This window comes from Sesamum indicum, linkage group LG8 (assembly GCF_026168435.1).
Source record: "Sesamum indicum cultivar Baizhima isolate 11 linkage group LG8, ASM2616843v1, whole genome shotgun sequence".
NCBI lineage: Eukaryota > Viridiplantae > Streptophyta > Magnoliopsida > Lamiales > Pedaliaceae > Sesamum > Sesamum indicum.
The window spans coordinates 2,651,620-2,669,479 of NC_142664.1; the positions used below are offsets into that span (position 1 = coordinate 2,651,620).

The 17,860-nt window shown below is 35.3% G+C and overlaps 3 protein-coding genes and 1 non-coding gene across 4 annotated transcripts; 3 read left to right on the forward strand and 1 right to left on the reverse strand.

The window, feature by feature from the left end:
* Window positions 1–135: 135 nt before the first annotated feature.
* Window positions 136–2,957, forward strand: LOC105167464 (Pentatricopeptide repeat (PPR) superfamily protein). Its single transcript, XM_011087205.3, has one exon. The coding sequence runs from the start codon at window positions 248–250 to the stop codon at window positions 2,339–2,341; it is 2,094 nt and encodes a 697-aa protein (XP_011085507.1). The 5' UTR covers window positions 136–247; the 3' UTR covers window positions 2,342–2,957.
* A 412-nt stretch (window positions 2,958–3,369) lies between these two features.
* Window positions 3,370–3,441, reverse strand: TRNAW-CCA (transfer RNA tryptophan (anticodon CCA)). Its single transcript has one exon. It is a non-coding gene; the product is annotated as a tRNA-Trp (tRNA).
* Window positions 3,442–8,382: 4,941 nt separating this feature from the next.
* SKS15 (SKU5 similar 15) lies at window positions 8,383–11,676 on the forward strand. The gene is made up of 9 exons (XM_011087207.3): window positions 8,383–8,543; window positions 8,771–8,953; window positions 9,061–9,170; window positions 9,449–9,719; window positions 9,839–9,935; window positions 10,029–10,374; window positions 10,468–10,833; window positions 10,922–11,000; window positions 11,271–11,676. The coding sequence occupies exons 2-9, from the start codon at window positions 8,813–8,815 to the stop codon at window positions 11,475–11,477; spliced, it is 1,617 nt and encodes a 538-aa protein (XP_011085509.1). The 5' UTR covers window positions 8,383–8,543; window positions 8,771–8,812; the 3' UTR covers window positions 11,478–11,676.
* Window positions 11,677–13,565: 1,889 nt separating this feature from the next.
* Window positions 13,566–16,835, forward strand: LOC105167466 (meiotically up-regulated protein). The gene is made up of 7 exons (XM_011087210.3): window positions 13,566–13,766; window positions 13,875–13,911; window positions 14,203–14,288; window positions 14,716–14,811; window positions 15,451–15,616; window positions 15,716–15,878; window positions 16,582–16,835. The coding sequence occupies exons 1-7, from the start codon at window positions 13,734–13,736 to the stop codon at window positions 16,655–16,657; spliced, it is 657 nt and encodes a 218-aa protein (XP_011085512.1). The 5' UTR covers window positions 13,566–13,733; the 3' UTR covers window positions 16,658–16,835.
* Window positions 16,836–17,860: the final 1,025 nt, after the last annotated feature.

Sequence of the window (17,860 nt, forward strand, 5' to 3'; positions counted from 1 at the left end):
TCAAAATGAACTAAGGCTGTTCAATTTCATATCCTATAGAATTAAAAAATGTGATTTCGCTATTTTTAAGATATTAATATGCAAATCATTCGAAATTGTGGGGGTGAAATGCAATTTACCCCATCTTTTAATGCCGTCTCCTTTTTGTTGAACGAAAATCCACTTCCAAACACGACCGTTTGCATTCCCTCCCCCGGTATCGCGGCAGAGCAAAGCTTCAACACCACTTGATGCTAACAGGATCACAATGAAGCCTAAACCATTATACCTTCGGACATTGTTTCGGTCTCTGTCTCGTCGCTCTTCTCTGTTCTCTTCCTCGTTTTCTTCTAAAACACAGTTAATTCAAGCAGCGAAACCTCAGAAACCTTGCTTCAGATCATCAGAAAATGATGATTCGCTCATGATCCGCTCAGAGTGGGACGGCAAATTGAAAGAATCCGTGGAACACCTCTGCCGCCAAAAACGATTGAAAGATGTTATCCAATTACTCGAGAAACAGGTGCACCAGCTTTCTGCAGGTTTGTATACCACGATTCTACAATTATGCATTGAAAAGAGAGCTTTGGGTGAGGGCAAAAGAGTTCATGCCCACATCAAACGCTCTGGGTTTGTGCCCGGGATATTTATTTCGAACAAGATTCTTGATTTGTACTGTAAATGCGAGAGTATTTCCGATGCGCAGACGGTATTTGATGAAATGGGTGAGAAGGACTTGTGTTCTTGGAACATTTTGATATCTGGGTATGCCAAAATGGGTTGGGTTTCAGAAGCGAGAAATCTGTTTGATGTAATGCCCAAAAGAGATAACTTCTCGTGGACAGCTATGATTTCGGGTTACGTGAAGCATAAAGAGCCTGCAAATGCATTGGAATTGTACAGATTAATGCAGAGAAGTGAGAAATTCATGAGTAATAAGTTCACAGTTTCTAGTGCTCTCGCGGCTGCTGCTGCTATACAGTCTTTGCGTTTGGGAAAGGAGATTCATGGACATATAATGAGAACAGGGCTGGGTTCTGATGCGGTTGTTTGGAGTGCTTTATTGGACGTTTATGGAAAATGTGGAAGCATAGATGATGCCAGGTACATTTTTGATAGAACGGTGGGGAAGGACATTGTTTCATGGACAACAATGATTGACCGATATTTTGGTGATGGGAGGTGGCAAGAGGGTCTCTCCCTGTTTTCTGATTTCTTAAGTTCTGGGATTAGGCCTAATGAGTTTACATTTGCTGGTGTTTTAAATGCATGCGCTCATCAAACTGCCGAGGAGTTGGGCAGACAGGTTCATGGACACATGACTCGAACTGGATTCGATCCATATTCATTTGCTGCTAGTGCACTTGTTCACATGTATGCTAAGTGTGGTAGTGTTGAGACTGCACATAAAGTATTCAAGTGGCTGCCTAGGCCTGATTTAGTTTCTTGGACATCTTTGATTAATGGTTATGCTCAGAATGGTCAACCCCATGAAGCTCTTCAGTTGTTTGATTTGTTACTTAAATCAGGTAGTCAGCCTGATCACATCACATTTGTTGGCGTTCTATCTGCTTGTACCCATGCCGGTTTGGTTGATAAAGGTCTTGAGTATTTCTACTCGATACAGGAGAAACATGGATTGAGTCATACTGCTGACCACTATGCTTGCATTATTGATCTTTTGAGTCGTTCAGGCAGATTTAAAGAAGCTGAAGGTATCATAAATAAAATGCCTATGAAACCTGACAAGTTTCTGTGGGCTTCTTTGCTTGGTGGATGCAGAATTCATGGAAATTATGAACTAGCGGAGCGAGCAGCCAAAGCCTTGTTTCAAATTGAACCTGAGAATGCAGCGACATATGTTACCCTGGCAAATATCTATGCTACTGCAGGCAAGTGGAGTGAAGTGGCAAAGGTCAGAAAATTAATGGATGAGAGAGGAGTGGTGAAGAAACCTGGTATGAGTTGGATCAACATCAATAAGAAGGTCCACATTTTCTTAGTTGGAGATCAATCGCATCCAAGATCGAAAGAGATATTTAACTTTCTGGGAAAAGTTTCAAAGAGAATGAAGGAAGAAGGTTATGTGCCTCACACGAATTATGTCCTGCACGATGTGGAAGAAGAGCAGAAAGAGCAAAACCTCTCTTATCACAGTGAAAAACTCGCAGTGGCATTCGGCATAATTAGTACTCCTGCAGGAACTCCAATTAAGGTTTTCAAGAATTTAAGAACTTGCGTCGACTGTCATACTGCCATCAAGTTCATTTCCAGTATAGCTGAAAGGAAAATAATCATACGGGATTCAAGCAGGTTCCATTGTTTTGAGTCTGGAAGCTGTTCATGTCATGATTATTGGTAATTCAGGCTAAAAGCTTTCTGGTGTAGTTGGTTACTTTCTAGAAGAGGGGGGAATCCCATCAGAAGCTTGCTAGGTACAAATAGCTTGTGCTGGCTGTTGCAGATTGGCAGGCCTCGGCTATCCGTCTTTGACAATTCTCGATGTGCTGGCAAATGTAAACTCAGATCATTATCCAATTTGATGACATATTCCAGGGCATCCATCATGGAATTGAAGTATAGTTTAGAAGTAACTGAAAGTCAGTCTGATGGCAGGCAGTCAAATCTGGTAGTGATCTTATAAGCTATTTTACTAATTATTGAGGTCAATGTTGGAAACGTTGCTCTGGGAGGTACAACAGTTGGACGTTCTTGGAGGGGAGTTGCAGTGCCGAGAGAAGCAGAATGAATTTCCAGTTTCCAAGATTATCCTTGGAAACCCAGGGCTTCAGATTTTGAGACAATCACGAGCATTTATGCGGCGGGGTCTAGTTGAAGTATACCATATATGAATGATGATGATTGTCTAAAACTTGGAGTGTCGGTACCAACTAAGGATCGTTGCTGGGAATCAAATGAGGAATTATTGTAATTAAGATTATGAATAAATTTATTATGCTTTGGTTGGCATTTTTGAAGATTTTGATTGTTCTTGATAAATACGGATATCAAGTTGTTTAAACTTCGATATAAAGTGGAACTCGACTTCAAGGATAGGATCTCAATCCTGGACTAGCAGACGGAGCACACCATTTATTTAATAAAATGAAAGAAAAGACAGACGAAATGGGTAATCGATCAAAACAAATAAAATGAATTAATTTTAAATGTGTATAAACAAAAACTTATTGAGTAATAAAAGTAAAGATATATCCTACGACCAACACAATCACTTTATTTAAGTTCGGAAAAATTGTAATCATTCAGCCAAGAGTTGTGCTTTAGGACATCATCTTCAGAAACCTTCAGAGTTCGTTTCTGGGTGCGTCTGAGGAGGAGCAGGAATGACGAGAGCCAAAAAGGTTTTGGACCCATATTGATCGGGGGAATTGAACCCGACGTGAATCGAACACGCAACCTTCTGATCTGGAGTCAGACGCGCTACCATTGCGCCACGGATCCGGTTGTGATCCATATTGACAACAAATAATAAAATCCTTTATGGAGACTGTGAATGGGATTTTTTTAAGCTTGTAATACCCATGACTTGCAATATTTTTGGTCAAGCTGAGGCCAATCAGGTGCTGGTATTCGATATTCATTGCTTGGGGCTTTTGAGTCTCTAGCTAACACAATTGGATCCGTGGTGCAATGGTAGTTTAGGATTCATGCCCTTTTCTGTTAGTTTTCAACAACCAATTTGAACCAAATGGTGACCTGATTCTGGAATATCTAGTTCGGATTTGATTCGATTGAATTTAAATTAATTATAGGGCAAATGTAATATACTTGTTCTGTGATTGGTGTATAGTTCATGAAAAATGATCAATCACATAACAAGTGTGATACACTTTGTTCTGTAAACCAAACCTAATAAGGCAAGAATTTTTCATTTGATCTAAGGGATTCTTGATACTATAATCACGTGGCACTATCCGCCTATGCCAAATATTGACCATACAAACGTCCAAAATTTGTTTATACTACATCATGCAAAATTTTCTAAATATTTATCCATCATTTCTCTCTATAATTACTTTGTTTAATGATTCGTAGGTTTTACCCCGATTTTCCAAGTTTTTACCTAATTACAAGCAGAACTTGTTAATGTACTAGTGAAATTCAACAGCTCATAACCCTAATTACATAATTTGCAAGTTGCTAACCTTTAACGGATCTTGAACCCTGGAATAATTCTTTTTTCCTTTCCTTAAACCTACAGAAAGAGTACATCGGAAACTAGGATGTAAAGTCAAAACCCCACGTTCAAAGTTGCTTATACCCTTAACTACACTTAGCTTGTATATATACTAAATCTAGTGGCCATTCAGACATGAGTGAGCATGAACTGGATATGTAACATATGATAGCTAGCTTGCGTTAATTTGTTTGCAAGATTCACAGAGTGGATGAATTAAGTTAAAAGGGCAAAATATTTGTTTAGTCCCATAAAATAAGGATAGAATTATTTTTGGTATCACAATTATAACACACGACGCTTTTAGTTTCATAAAACTTAAAATTACGTTTTTTTAGTTCTAAAACTGTGATTTTTTGAAATTTTTAATCCCATAATTATTAACGCCTTTTTAGTTCCAAAACCACAACGCACATATTTTTTTTAGATTAATAATACGTAACTTTGAGTTTTATGGGACTAAAAATAACACTTACCATAGTTATGATACCAAAATATATTTTGCCTTTTATTTATGAGATTAAAAAAATATTTTGCACAAATTAAAACCTGCACTGAGTACCACCCTCAACTTAAACGACATGACCATGAAAACCCAACACAGTTGAAATAACTAATAATTAGTCCTTTGACTTCACTCCATGACTATTAATGCATGCCCATGTATGATTAATGCGCCTGTTGTGATGATGATTTTATATATCCGCGTCAATTCAGGGAGCGAGAATTAAGGATATGCTGTTGTTGTATCAAGAAGTCGAGATAAAAGTTGGATTTTTTATATTTAATATAATTATTGTGGCGCTTTGATGCCGATGAGAAGGTAATTTATTTTTCCAAAATACAAAATTTACTGTTTTAAAATAATAGCACTATAAACTTTGATAACGACAAACTAAATAATATTTCAAAGTTTGAAAATTATAATAGCTCATTAAAAATGCTATATAATGGTTGAATGGAAATAAAGTGAATAGTGACCCTATTTATAGATATCAGAAATGTGTCATTATATAGATACGTTCAATGTGAAACATGCTTGACAAAACTGCTCATTTTACCAAAGAACATATTATTTTACCAGAATAAACGCATCATTTCAATCAAAGATTACATCACTTTAGTAATTGACAGTAAGTTAAACACGAATGGATGATGATTGTGCATTATCAACCATCATCCGCGTATCAAGAATTTATTATGTGTCGCACATTGTAATTAATTAATCAATTATTATAATTTAATCTAATTAAATAAATTTTCTTTTTTTAATTTATCGTTCACCATTTTCCAACAACAAACTTTAGAGGCATTGCCACAAAAGTTGACATGTGAATGCAAAGATTATGAGTATGTGAAATGAATAAAGGGAGGAAGGAATGAAGATGTCTCTTAACTTCAAAGTGAAGCATATTGCTTTAAGGTTCCTTCTTAATGAAACCCCCTAATTTGTGGACCTGACCAATTCCGGTTTTTTAGACATGTAATTGTTTTCTATTATGTTTTACAATGACTTTAGAGAAATAAAGTGAGGGGAAGGAACCAAAGGGTATTCATTTTTCTTTTTTCTTTTTTTTAATAAATAAATAATTTCAAATCAATAAATATACTTAAATAGAATAAAGAAATAATAAATTACTGTAGAGTAGGTCCTCAGAGAGGGATAACTCAATAGTTCGAGTACAAAACTTTCTCGTATTCGCACTTTGAGTGTATACGTATGAATTGACTGCATAAGTATTAAAAAAATATATAAAATAAAAATATATTTATATTCGTATGATTCGAAGCGAAACCCTTTAATTCTTGGTATGTTTGTGTGGGTGAATGTAATAATGTAAATCGCGACTTCAATCAGCTTGTGGCGTCCAAGAAATAAAAAGCAGATCATGGGTTTTGGGGGGGGGGGGGGGGGTAAGTATAGAAAGCGTGTGGGACCTGTAGCCCACCCCCGAGATATGGCTCAAATAAAACCTTAAAGAAATCAACACTTCACATGGGGAGCCATCGTCAATGATTTTTCAATTAATTTTCTACTACTCATTATTATTTTTCTGTCCTCTTATCTATATACATTGTCTTCTCACCAAATATTTTTAAATAATTACATATATATATATATATATATATATACTTAGGACCCACATCATCATTGCCAATTATTTGGGAATAAACACAATTAGATATAAGCTTAGGTCAGCATAATGTATATATCTTGTAAAAATATTAAATTAAATTAAAATATTTTCGAAATTTCAACAAAAACCCTCCAATTTTAAATCAGACCTATCAATAATTCATAGAGTTAATAAAATTTTAAAGTGAATGCCATATATATACACCGTATTTTCGTTTAGTTAAATAAATTTTCATATAAAATTTTAATGAAGATATTAAAATATGACAGATTAACTATTACCGTATAAAATTTCAACCAATATTTGAATTATCAAGGTTAGATTTATTTTTTTTTTAAAAAAAAAAAACTTTAAAAATTTTCATGCTATAAGAATTACCTAGTTTATGGAAAAACAATTCCTGTTCATAAAATTAGATCTACAGGAAGGCTACAATGTAAGTTGTAGTGGTCAAGGTTATTATTATCAATTTTGTGATGATGCTGAAAAATAATTATTTAATTCTTGACCTTCCACGATTGGAGTATAATAAATTTACATCACTCAAATAGTCCCGTAATTGTGGGAGAAGAGGTCGTCCTCGCAAAGAGGGTCGCATGATCAAGCTTTGGCGATTGTTTATTGAGAACATAAATCTTTATAAAGTCATAAAATCATTTATGAGGGCTGACGTCTCTCCACTGCCGGAAGGTCAAGAAAATTGGTGACCTGATGGCAGGGGAGCCAACGGCCAAAGTCCCAGGAAATGACTATCGTAACTAGAATGGTTATAAAGATAGTGAAATTTTTTGTTGAGTAAGTTTCGATTCGCACAAAAAGTAAAACAATCTGGGCTCTACCTCAGAAGGAGGCTCGGTGAAATAGACATGTCCGTGAATATGCGTATAACCTACACCTGGGCATGTTCGTCAGATAGCTACGCATCTTCTCTATGCATCTCTTGATATATATGTCCAACTATAAATACTGACTTCTTCGTATGTTTTAGGTACGTATTTATTACTTTAAGATTTAACTCTTTCACCTCTTTTTATCTAATACCCAGACGTAGTAATTTAAAGAATTTAACTGAACTTGAGATATATGTAAATATATCACACCTAGTGCAGGGTGCAATTGCCCATACATGAAAATTGTACCCACATAAAGGCATGTGAAGGCTGAATTCCATGTTGCTCTGCTTTGCCTCGTGAATTGAACTAATTCGCACCTCCCGATATACATACAAATTAAGATCCGGTCCACAACTACACAGTAAATTTATACGACAATATATTATCTTTAAAAATGCTTTATATTTCTCCATGTATTTCATTTATTTTTGTACACATTTCAATATATGCCAACATCCTTTTTGTTCGAGAAAAACAAGAGTTTATACCCATAAAATTCTTGTTCAGTCTCCATTTTTGTCAGAAACAACCTTTGCGCTTTAAATTTTTAAATACCTTCTAATTTTGAAAATTTTGCCTAAATGGACAAAACTAATCATATATTCTTTCTTTTAAATTTATTTCCAATAGCCTTATGCTTTAATGTATAAAAAAAAATCAAATTTATTTCACTTCTTATTATAGTTTATATAGCAGCCTCTAATCATGGTAAGTTAGTCATATATTTTTAATTCATATGTGATATAATTTGCAACTCGATCGGTACTCTATTAAACGAGTCTCATCCGTTTTGGTTCTTATGATTATTACGATTTTATCTTAAAAAAGCATGTCGCTAGAGAGAAAATGTATTAAAACTTATTATAAGTCATTCGTACTTTTTGTCCAACCATGTGAAACGTTTATTTACATTAATACAAATTAGATAACAAATAAAAAAATATTAATCAAATTTAAAATTCGACTTAATACATCATTTTATTTTTAATTTTTCCCCGGCTGCGGTGAACAGTAAAATTTTGCAAAAATGGAGGCATTCATAATAACGCGGAAACGCGTGAGTTGCGCCGAATGTGAAAGATGGCAATGATAGACAGACAGGCATACTCACTGAACCCTCCCTTTATTTATTTATTTTAAAAGTACTCTGACTTTAATTATCAGTACCTGTAATTTTTTTTCTATTTATACATAACTGTGTTCTTAGTATAAATCTACGTACTAACTACACCCCACTTTTGGGATTGTTGTAGACAGCTAAAAGAGACATAATTTCAAGAAAGATTAGCTGATCACATTCTTGCCATTTTTGCAGAAGTTTATAACAAAATCCTGGTATGCTGTTTTCCACATTTTGTCTGTTTTTAGTTCATTTGCTTAAAATCCCACTTCAGATCTGTTGTTGTGTGGTCACTTAAGTTGGTCTAACTGTTTGCAGTTATGTCAAGATTTGTTCTTGTTGATGTAGTCTCATAGTTCAGTGAACTTACCTTTGATTTCGCTAAACTAAGTTTTGATTTGGGATTGAGGATTTCTGACAAATGTGAAGTGGGATTTTGCAGATACTGAGGTTTGGGTTGTCATTCTTTGAGTTATTGGTGGAAATGGGGAGAGAAGTTTTGCTGTCTTTGCTTTCGGTTTTGGCCTTTTGGAGTGTTTGGGTGGTGAAAGCAGAGGATGCTTACAAGTATTATACTTGGACAGTCACTTATGGAACAGCTTCCCCACTTGGCCCTTCTCAACAGGTTCATACTAGTGCTTGAGATTTTCTGCTTCAAATGTGTGTGTGTGTGAGAAAGAGAGAGAGAGAGAGAGAGTCAGATTGAAGAGAGTTTAATGTTTGAATTTGCAGGTCATCCTCATCAATGGTCAATTTCCTGGTCCGAGGCTTGATACTGTGACCAATGACAACATAATCCTTAACCTCATCAATAAGCTGGACCAGCCTTTCCTTTTGACATGGTAAGTCACATTCCCTTATGCAATTTCAAGTCCAGACATGCTCAACTTTTGTTGTAATTGATGTTTACATCACACAGTCCATGTTCTTGCCTTGTTACTGCAGTAATTATGTCCTTATTGTTGAACAAACCGACAGTAGCTATTTGTGTTAACAATGTTGGAACTGATTGCTTTAATTACCCGTGATCCTTGAATCCTCAGCCTATGCTTTCAAGTAGTTATCTCAAGGATCCTCAGCCTATGCTTTACAAGTGTTTAATCTTGTTTATATGAACTAGGAATGGGATCAAACAGAGGAAGAATTCTTGGCAAGACGGTATGTTGGGAACTAATTGTGCTATCCCTCCAAACTCAAATTACACGTACAAGTTCCAAACTAAGGATCAAATTGGTAGCTACACGTACTTCCCATCGACTCTGATGCACAGAGCTGCTGGTGGGTTTGGAGTACTTAACATTTATGCAAGATCAGTGATTCCTGTCCCATATGCCAAGCCGGCCGGAGACTTCAGCCTGCTCATTGGTGATTGGTACAAGAGCAATCACAAGGTCAGATTTTCTTATTACATAAGTGTATTTATACACATGTATAAATAAATACTCTACTGGCAGATTGGTACTATATGTATTCATACACAAGCATCAATGATTATTGCAATGTGCTGCAGGCATTGCAACAAGTACTTGATTCAGGGAAACCACTACCTTTCCCTGACGGCATCCTTATAAATGGCCAGAGTCGATCTTCCTTCAGTGGTGATCAAGGTCAGGACCTAATAGTTGCTAATCGATGTTATGAAAGTGTGTAGTTGTCTAAGCACTATAAACTGCAACTCTTTATTTTGCTTTGATTTCCAGGTAAGACATACATGTTCAGGGTATCAAACCTCGGCTTGTCCACCTCCTTTAACTTTAGAATTCAGGGGCACAAATTGAAGCTTGTCGAGGTTGAAGGATCTCACGTTCTTCAGAACATGTACGATTCTCTTGATGTACATGTGGGGCAATCAGTGACTGTCCTGGTCACCTTGGATCAATCTCCAAAAGACTACTATATAGTCGCATCTACGAGGTTCACAAAGACGGTCCTCACTGCCATTGCAGTTCTGCACTATACTAACTCTCGCGCTGCCATTTCTGGACCTGTACCATCTGGCCCGACTGACGACATTGCCTGGTCCATGGACCAAGCTCGATCGTACAGGTATAGCTCATAAAAGTTGTCTTTACACCCGTATTTTACGTTCATCCCCTTTTATCTTACAAGCCCATAAGATCAACATGGTTGGTGTTTCAGGTGGAACCTGACCTCAAATGCTGCAAGGCCAAACCCGCAGGGCTCTTTCCACTACGGAAAAATAACAACATCAAGGACTATCGTCCTGGCTAATTCGGCACCCATTATCAATGGGAAGCAAAGATATGCCATCAATGGGAATTCTTTCATCAACTCTGACACCCCTCTTAAGCTTGCTGATTACTTCAACATCCCTGGTGTTTTCAGCATAAACTCCATTCAGACCGCTCCATCTGACAGTTCTAATAAACTGGCCACATCTGTGATGGGAGCTTCTCTCCATGAATTCATTGAAGTTGTCTTTCAGAACAATGAGGACACGATCCAGTCCTGGCATCTCGATGGTTATGATTTTTGGGTCGTCGGGTAGGCCATCATGTCTAAAAGACATTTTTATCTTGCTGATCAAGGAACTAGGTATCTGATTCATGTTCTTTCTTGTTTGTTCGAACAGATTCGGGACGGGACAGTGGACACAAGCTAGCAGGAAAGCATACAACCTTGTTGATGCTTTGACTAGACACACTACACAGGTAATGACTGTTAGGAAACTGCAAAACAGATTGTGAAACGTGTGCAGAGCTAACAAGGAAAATCAAAGACACGAACAGCAATAGCTAAGTCTTAAGTGTAATGTTGAGTTAAACTTCACAATCCAACAATAACCTTAACATTCACCAAGACCGTTTTCATCTTGTATTTGACATACATTTCTGCTTTTGGAACTTTGCTACAGATTTCAACTTTCTTGTCTATAGGATTTATAGTTTTGTCCTAAAAACATTGCTGAAATTGTGTTGCAGGTATACCCCAAATCTTGGACTGCTATATTAGTATCATTGGACAACCAGGGAATGTGGAATTTGAGGTCTGCAATGTGGGGAAGGCAATACCTGGGACAGCAATTTTACCTCAGGGTCTACAATCCAACACCAAGTCTTGCAAATGAATATGACATACCTAACAATGCTCTGCTTTGCGGCAAAGCTGTCGGCAGAAGACATCCTTAAGTTTATTTGTTGAGAATATTTATGTTCTTTTTTCCAGTCATAAGAGGTTGGCTGCTACACACAGGGTCGCTTTATCTTAGCTCTTTGAATTTGTACAACCCAAACACATTAGATTAGTTAATCTTAATTACTTTGTTTACCGAGTGTGCGCATTTTGGATAATGTAATATTATGAGGCTATGAGTTCGATTCTTGCTAATGTTTGTGCCCGTGTATTTTAGTAATAGTTGTTTTTTAATTACCAGCCTATTTACTCTAGCTCCCTCATTCGTGCCCCTCACCCGAGGGTCACTTTCTCTCGTTGGGAGAGAAGCACCTTAGCCTCAGCTATGTCAGCTTTCCTCATGCTTTTTGGCTTACAGGGAGCTGACTAGGACCCAACTAAGGCACTTCTCTCCCGTTGATAGAGCGTTAGCTGTTGTTTCGTTTCTGCCCTCCGACTAGGAGGTCAGGCACTAACTATTTGTCGATTTAGCTCCCTATAGTACCCTGCCTTAGCTGCCTTGCTTTCCAAAGTTTCCAATTAGGGATTATAAATTATTATTAAATGTTAATACGTTGATCGTTATAATTGTCAGTGACTTATATTTATAGAGCAACGATATATGTGACAAAATAAATTTAACAAACAAGAAATGGATTCAAAGATACTGGGAAGAAATTACCCAGATCAAATACAGTTGGAGCTAATATAGGGATGGAGGACAATATTGTGTAGGATCTATTGGCTAAATTCGATTAAGAGTGTGTTCAGTTGAACTTGTTTTTTAAATATCTTGTAAACTCATTTACTCATACATATTATGAAATGTTAAATCTTCTTCAACATAAATACTTGAAATGGTTGGATGAAGTAAAACTATACAATTTATATGATATTCATAATGATAATTTTGCAATTTATATCAGAGTCCAATTACATTTTACCGTTGAAAATCTTGAAACAATTGAAGGGCTAATCTCGAAAACATGTATTACGATTCTGATGCTTAAGTTAATAACGCCATCAAATGTGTTCATAATTAAAGGAGTTTCTTAACTTAAAGTTCTTATTTTCCCATTTTATAAACTTATTTTCTAAAAAACTTATCAAACACTTTTAAATATTATAAATTTTTAAATATCTTATAAAATATTTTAATGTTCTTATATACATACGCAAAACACCCTCTGTATACAATGATACAGTAAATTAGATCTAATTTTTATTTGTTGAACTAAATTTTAGGCCTTGTATCTAAAAAAATTACTTTCCAACCTCTTTTGGACCTAAATTAGGTTAGAAATGAATACTTTGCACTAAACTTTATTGATTACAATTTAAAATAAAAATAATTTTATAAGTCAAGAATTTGACGTAATATATACAAATTTGTACTTACACAAAGTAATTTAGTACACGATGGCATCGTAATATACGATTTAATAAGTGATAGTTGATTTTTTTATTAAATCAATTAGGAATTAATTCGATTCACAAGTTTAAAAATATTTGTTTGGTTTTTGTGTTTTTGCATTTCCCGAGACAAGATAAAACACACTCAATGTTTGTTTTTGTATTTTTACATCTTATCTGCGTGTTTTTATGTTTTTCAACTTTCTATATATAATATATATATATATATATATACATTTATATATATACATAATATAAAACATACATGATTTGACAATAAACAGTAATTTTTGACTCCCAAATCCCAACATCAAACATACACCACTTATTTTAAAATATTTTAAATTTTTCCAAAACACATATCCAAACATATCATTTATTTTCAACACACACTCACTTATCTCTATTTTGTTTTCTCTATTTTCAAAACACAAAACAAAACAACTAAAACTCAAATCCAAAAATAATGTTTTTTTCTCGATAAAATCGTGACCTATCTATTAAAGTTTGATCTCATGGTTTTATCAATATAAGATCATAAACTCATATCCCATCATCGAAGTTTTTGATTATTCCATTCTATATGAAATTATTATTATTATGGTTTTAATATATTAATTTATTGATTAATGTTTTGAATATAATTGTTTTTATTTTTATTTTGAAACAAAAAAGTATTTATAAACATTTTTTTTCCCGGGACCATAATGCAATTATAAGAAGAAGTTCCCAACTGGAAAAGGAATGACGCTATCAGAAGCAGGGTTCATCTGATTCTGTGCTTCTCTCCGATCGAATTCGCCCGGAAACCCAACAATTCGTTCGAGCTGCGGTTTTTCTCATCGTTTCCAGCAATCGCGATGAATTGCGAAGTTTGCCAGCTCAAAGAACTTGTAAGGATCTCTCCCCTTCGCAATTGAGCATCCATATATACGTATGTACGTACACGAATGGTTAATCGGAGTTCTTGAGGGGCAATTTATGATTTTGCTCTAATGCAGGAAGTTGAGCACTTCGAGATACGTGAAGTTCTCCGGTGTGAGTTTACTGTCTCTTTCCCCCTTTTTGGGAATTGGTGATGATTCGTCGATTTTGATAGTTAGTATGAACGAACAATTGCCGTGATTAGTTGCACCAAAGAATTTGGACTGAATTTTCTGGTTTCTTAGTAATGAGGTTTATTGTTTTGATTAGTTTGTGATTTATCATCGCTTTGTCCATGGGTAGTTTAACTCTTCAAACAAGCTCAGATTTTGTGAGTTAATTACCTGTAGATACAGTGATAGCTTGTGATTAAGAACTCCTGATAAGTTGAAGGTTGGATTGCAGGCATTCTACACACTATTTTTTTCCACAGAGCTTTAGGGCTAGTGCGCCCAAAAGACATTGATCTGGAGCTTTTTGAGATTACATATGTAAGTACTCTGCATTTTTTGAAACTGATTGCCATATATTATCTTCCCTTGATGCCCTCATATCATTTTGGCTGATGCATGGATGCTGAATGCTTAATTCTGACTACAGCTGCTACTGAATTATCCAAGCTAAAATTTTTCGGGCTGTTGATTTGATTTTTGCTTTATCAGTGGTCAAAACTATGAGTTTATGTTTGAAGAAAACTTTCCAAGTAACCTCAAATGATTAGGCATCTTTTGGGGCCTCTAAATTTTTGGTAACAGAGCTGGTTAATAATTTGTAACTATCTGGTTGTAGAAGATACTTTTGATTCTTTATGCTCTGAATGTTTTTGCTTTTCTTTGATGATCAATGTCTCTTACCACAGATCAATGTTTCTCATTTGTGGTAAGAGGTGAGGAGCTTCTTTTGATATCTATTGTGCAGGTGCAATGTGGTGACATGGAACTTGAAAGGAAAATAGATGAGAAGATTGACCAATTTATTGATAAGGTGGAGAAGCACCCTAACAAGAAAAATCAGGTACATGGATTGTCTCTATCTTTAACATTCCTCATGTTCAATTGTTGGGTGATTTTTCCTTTACTTTTTATATCTCAGTGCTAAATCAATTTTTATATGTTTGTCTGGTTATCCTTTCCCATTTCTTAATTAATCCGTATGAGATTTATCAGGTCCTTTAATTTTGTTTCTGAAGAAGTTGTCTTTCTATGGGAGCACATAAACTTTCTCCATAAATGCAACATTTACATATGTGCTTGCCTTATTTTCTGAGGATACACATTGTGTCTTATTTATTTGTTATTGGTTGCCTATTAGAATGTATGAAGCATATGTTTCATTTTCAATTCAAAGGCTCATAGCATGTAGTGTATGTTGTATACATGCTTTATAATGGTTTTAAGTGGTCAAATTTTAAGAATTATGATATATCAGTAACTTAATTTGTGTTCCCTTTCTTCAAAGAAGTATTGCTCATCAGCATTTAGTCTGGGTTGAAAAATGTTTCTGCAAGATGTCTGTGGTACTGGATTATGGTTAGACATCTTTGTTTAATGGAGAGCAGAAGTCTGACTCTTCACTTATTTGGTATTTCTGTAATATTTTTTCTTCATATTGTTAGTCTGTTTAGTATTCCTTAACTTGAATGTGATGATGCAGATATGTTTGTCCTTCTATGAAGTTAAAAACAAACAAGCAACATGGTTCAGTAACAAAGTTGAACGCCTCCACTGGGAACAGTGGTACATAAATCTGAATGTTACACAAAATCCAAAAGGACATTCTGGCAAGTCTCATCTTCCCAAAGTAGAAGTTAATCCTGGAGGTATATATGTTATTGCAATTGCTCAGAAATTCAACACTTCCTTTGCTAGTTATTGGCATGATAATAATTTTCACCTTTATTCATTGTCAATGTCTATAGACACTGCAGCTGAGGCAAGGAGAGCTCGGCGCACAGCACTAGAATGTTCACTTCGTGATATTCTGTTTCAGATAATCAGATTTGTGAATGAAAAGAGAGATCATGTTCCTCCAATACCAAACCTTGATGGTGTTTCATTTCCCTATGAAATTACTATCTCAAGGTACTTTCCACTTCTGTCCTTTGCATGATATCGTGATTTTTTATTGTCTTTCTACCATTCTATTCAACTTTCATTTCCATTGAAATTTCTGTATAATGATTTAGTGGAAAACTTGTTAATTCTTTTTGAATTAGTGGTATCTTTTTCTGAAATAGACTCAAATTTTATTTCCAGAGGTAGAACTTTAGAAATCTAAAAACTTCTTCATTATGTGGGTGTGCCTAAGTATTACAAGTAAATCTTCCAAACTTTGACACTTTACGGGTTTGCATATAAATTTCATGTGCATCCACTTTTTGATAACGTAAGCTAGATGTTTTCCACCATGTAAATTGATACTAGCTTTTATATGAAGTTTGCTTAGTATTACCATCTTGAAGCCTCAGAAAGCTTCAGTGATGAAAACGAGGATGAGCTTATCAAGATTGCTAATTAAGTCTGATAGAGTGGTGTCTATGTATGGCGAAACATTTTTTCGTATAATCGTACACAGTTGTGGCAAATCTACTTGTTAGCGAGCTTTTGTCAACAATAGCACTGGTGAAAACAATAATTTGCCCAAGCTTTCATCAACAGTATTGCTGATCCAGTTTTATGATTCCCATGAATTATCACCATTTTTTCCACTGTTACATTTATTTTCTTCGCTGTGCTACCTGATGCCAAGTAAAAGTTGCTAAGTTATGTGCCGTATTCTCTATAGTTCATCAGATTCTGCTTTCGGGATGGACATGTTCAAGAGAATGCTCCAAACTGGGCATCCTACAATGCTCAGCTGATTAGCTAAGCCTTTGAGCTGGTCTGCTTCTTACAAGGCACCTTCTATAGAAGTTCGGAGAGTCGCATCACCTGTGAATATGTAGACTGTAAGTCTGGAAAAAGTTAAAAAATTTGATACTCCGAAAGAAGCTGTTGATATGCACATATTTATTTAGATATCTTTAACCATGGCTTTTATTGTGGTTCTTGTTGCACTTACTAACTTGATGCTTCGTATACTGCGTGCATGAATACCCAGTCTTTTAAAAGATGAGGTATCTGACTTACATGTGTTCGTCTGTGTTGTATTAACGACACACTAGTTTTAACCACTAATGGCTCCTATATTGTAGAGAAGTTAATAGTTACAGGAAGGATCAAGGTTCATATTGACTCTTATGAGAACCTCTTCAATTCATATCAGACATCAACAATCAAAAGAAAGACAATTGAGATCAAACATAAGTATCTTGCCAGTAGGACTCATTAGTTCATTTTCGACAGACCGTACTAGGCTAGGACTATATTATTTTACCATCTGCAGCCCCGCGATGTTATGTTCAATAATTTTATCTGAATGGAGGTGAAAAAAAGAAAACGAACTCATAATTTGATGTCAGTTACCACAGCACAGCCGACTAACGTAAAAAGTATAGGGTAGAGGCATATGTGTTAGTTATATAAACCATAATTGCAGAAGCCGGCTTATAATTATATGCACAGGCAGAGGCAGAGCAATTGAACTGCAGTGCAGGCTTCCTCATTTATGCAGGCACAACAACAATCAATTATCCTTCTCTCGCGTTCTATTTTTCATCACAATTGTGGTTGAAAGTTTTTAACTGCGTCCAAATAATAGTCCTCTTCTTTAAACTAATATTTTAAGTGCACAAACATTATAATATATTCAAAATCTTAAAATATTAAAAAAAATGATGTAAAATTGGCATATATGTAAAGTGAAATAAAAATAAAGTATGAATTTAGGATAAAGTGCCGTGATCATTAGTGGGGTGTAAATTTGACGTAGATACTATTGTAAAAACAGTGAGACTTTCCGCAATGTGAAACACCCTTTTTAAGATGTTGGCCCAACGTGGACCAATTTTTGTTTCAGATTAGATCTACTTATATTTTAACTAACTATATAATAAATGAGATCCGATGGACTAGGAATTTGACCTTAGTGTAGCAGAACTGAAGAATAAAAACAAGGTGAAATG

Excerpts from the sequence above, each read along its gene's own strand:
- SKS15 (XM_011087207.3), top strand. The coding sequence starts at position 8,813 with ATGGGGAGAGAAGTTTTGCTGTCTTTGCTTTCGGTTTTGGCCTTTTGG. Across the intron at positions 9,171-9,448 it reads CAGCCTTTCCTTTTGACATG|GAATGGGATCAAACAGAGGA; the intron begins GTAAGTCACATT and ends TATATGAACTAG. Across the intron at positions 10,834-10,921 it reads TATGATTTTTGGGTCGTCGG|ATTCGGGACGGGACAGTGGA; the intron begins GTAGGCCATCAT and ends TTGTTCGAACAG.
- LOC105167464 (XM_011087205.3), top strand. The coding sequence starts at position 248 with ATGAAGCCTAAACCATTATACCTTCGGACATTGTTTCGGTCTCTGTCT.
- LOC105167466 (XM_011087210.3), top strand. The coding sequence starts at position 13,734 with ATGAATTGCGAAGTTTGCCAGCTCAAAGAACTT. Across the intron at positions 13,767-13,874 it reads TTTGCCAGCTCAAAGAACTT|GAAGTTGAGCACTTCGAGAT; the intron begins GTAAGGATCTCT and ends GCTCTAATGCAG. Across the intron at positions 14,812-15,450 it reads ACCCTAACAAGAAAAATCAG|ATATGTTTGTCCTTCTATGA; the intron begins GTACATGGATTG and ends GTGATGATGCAG.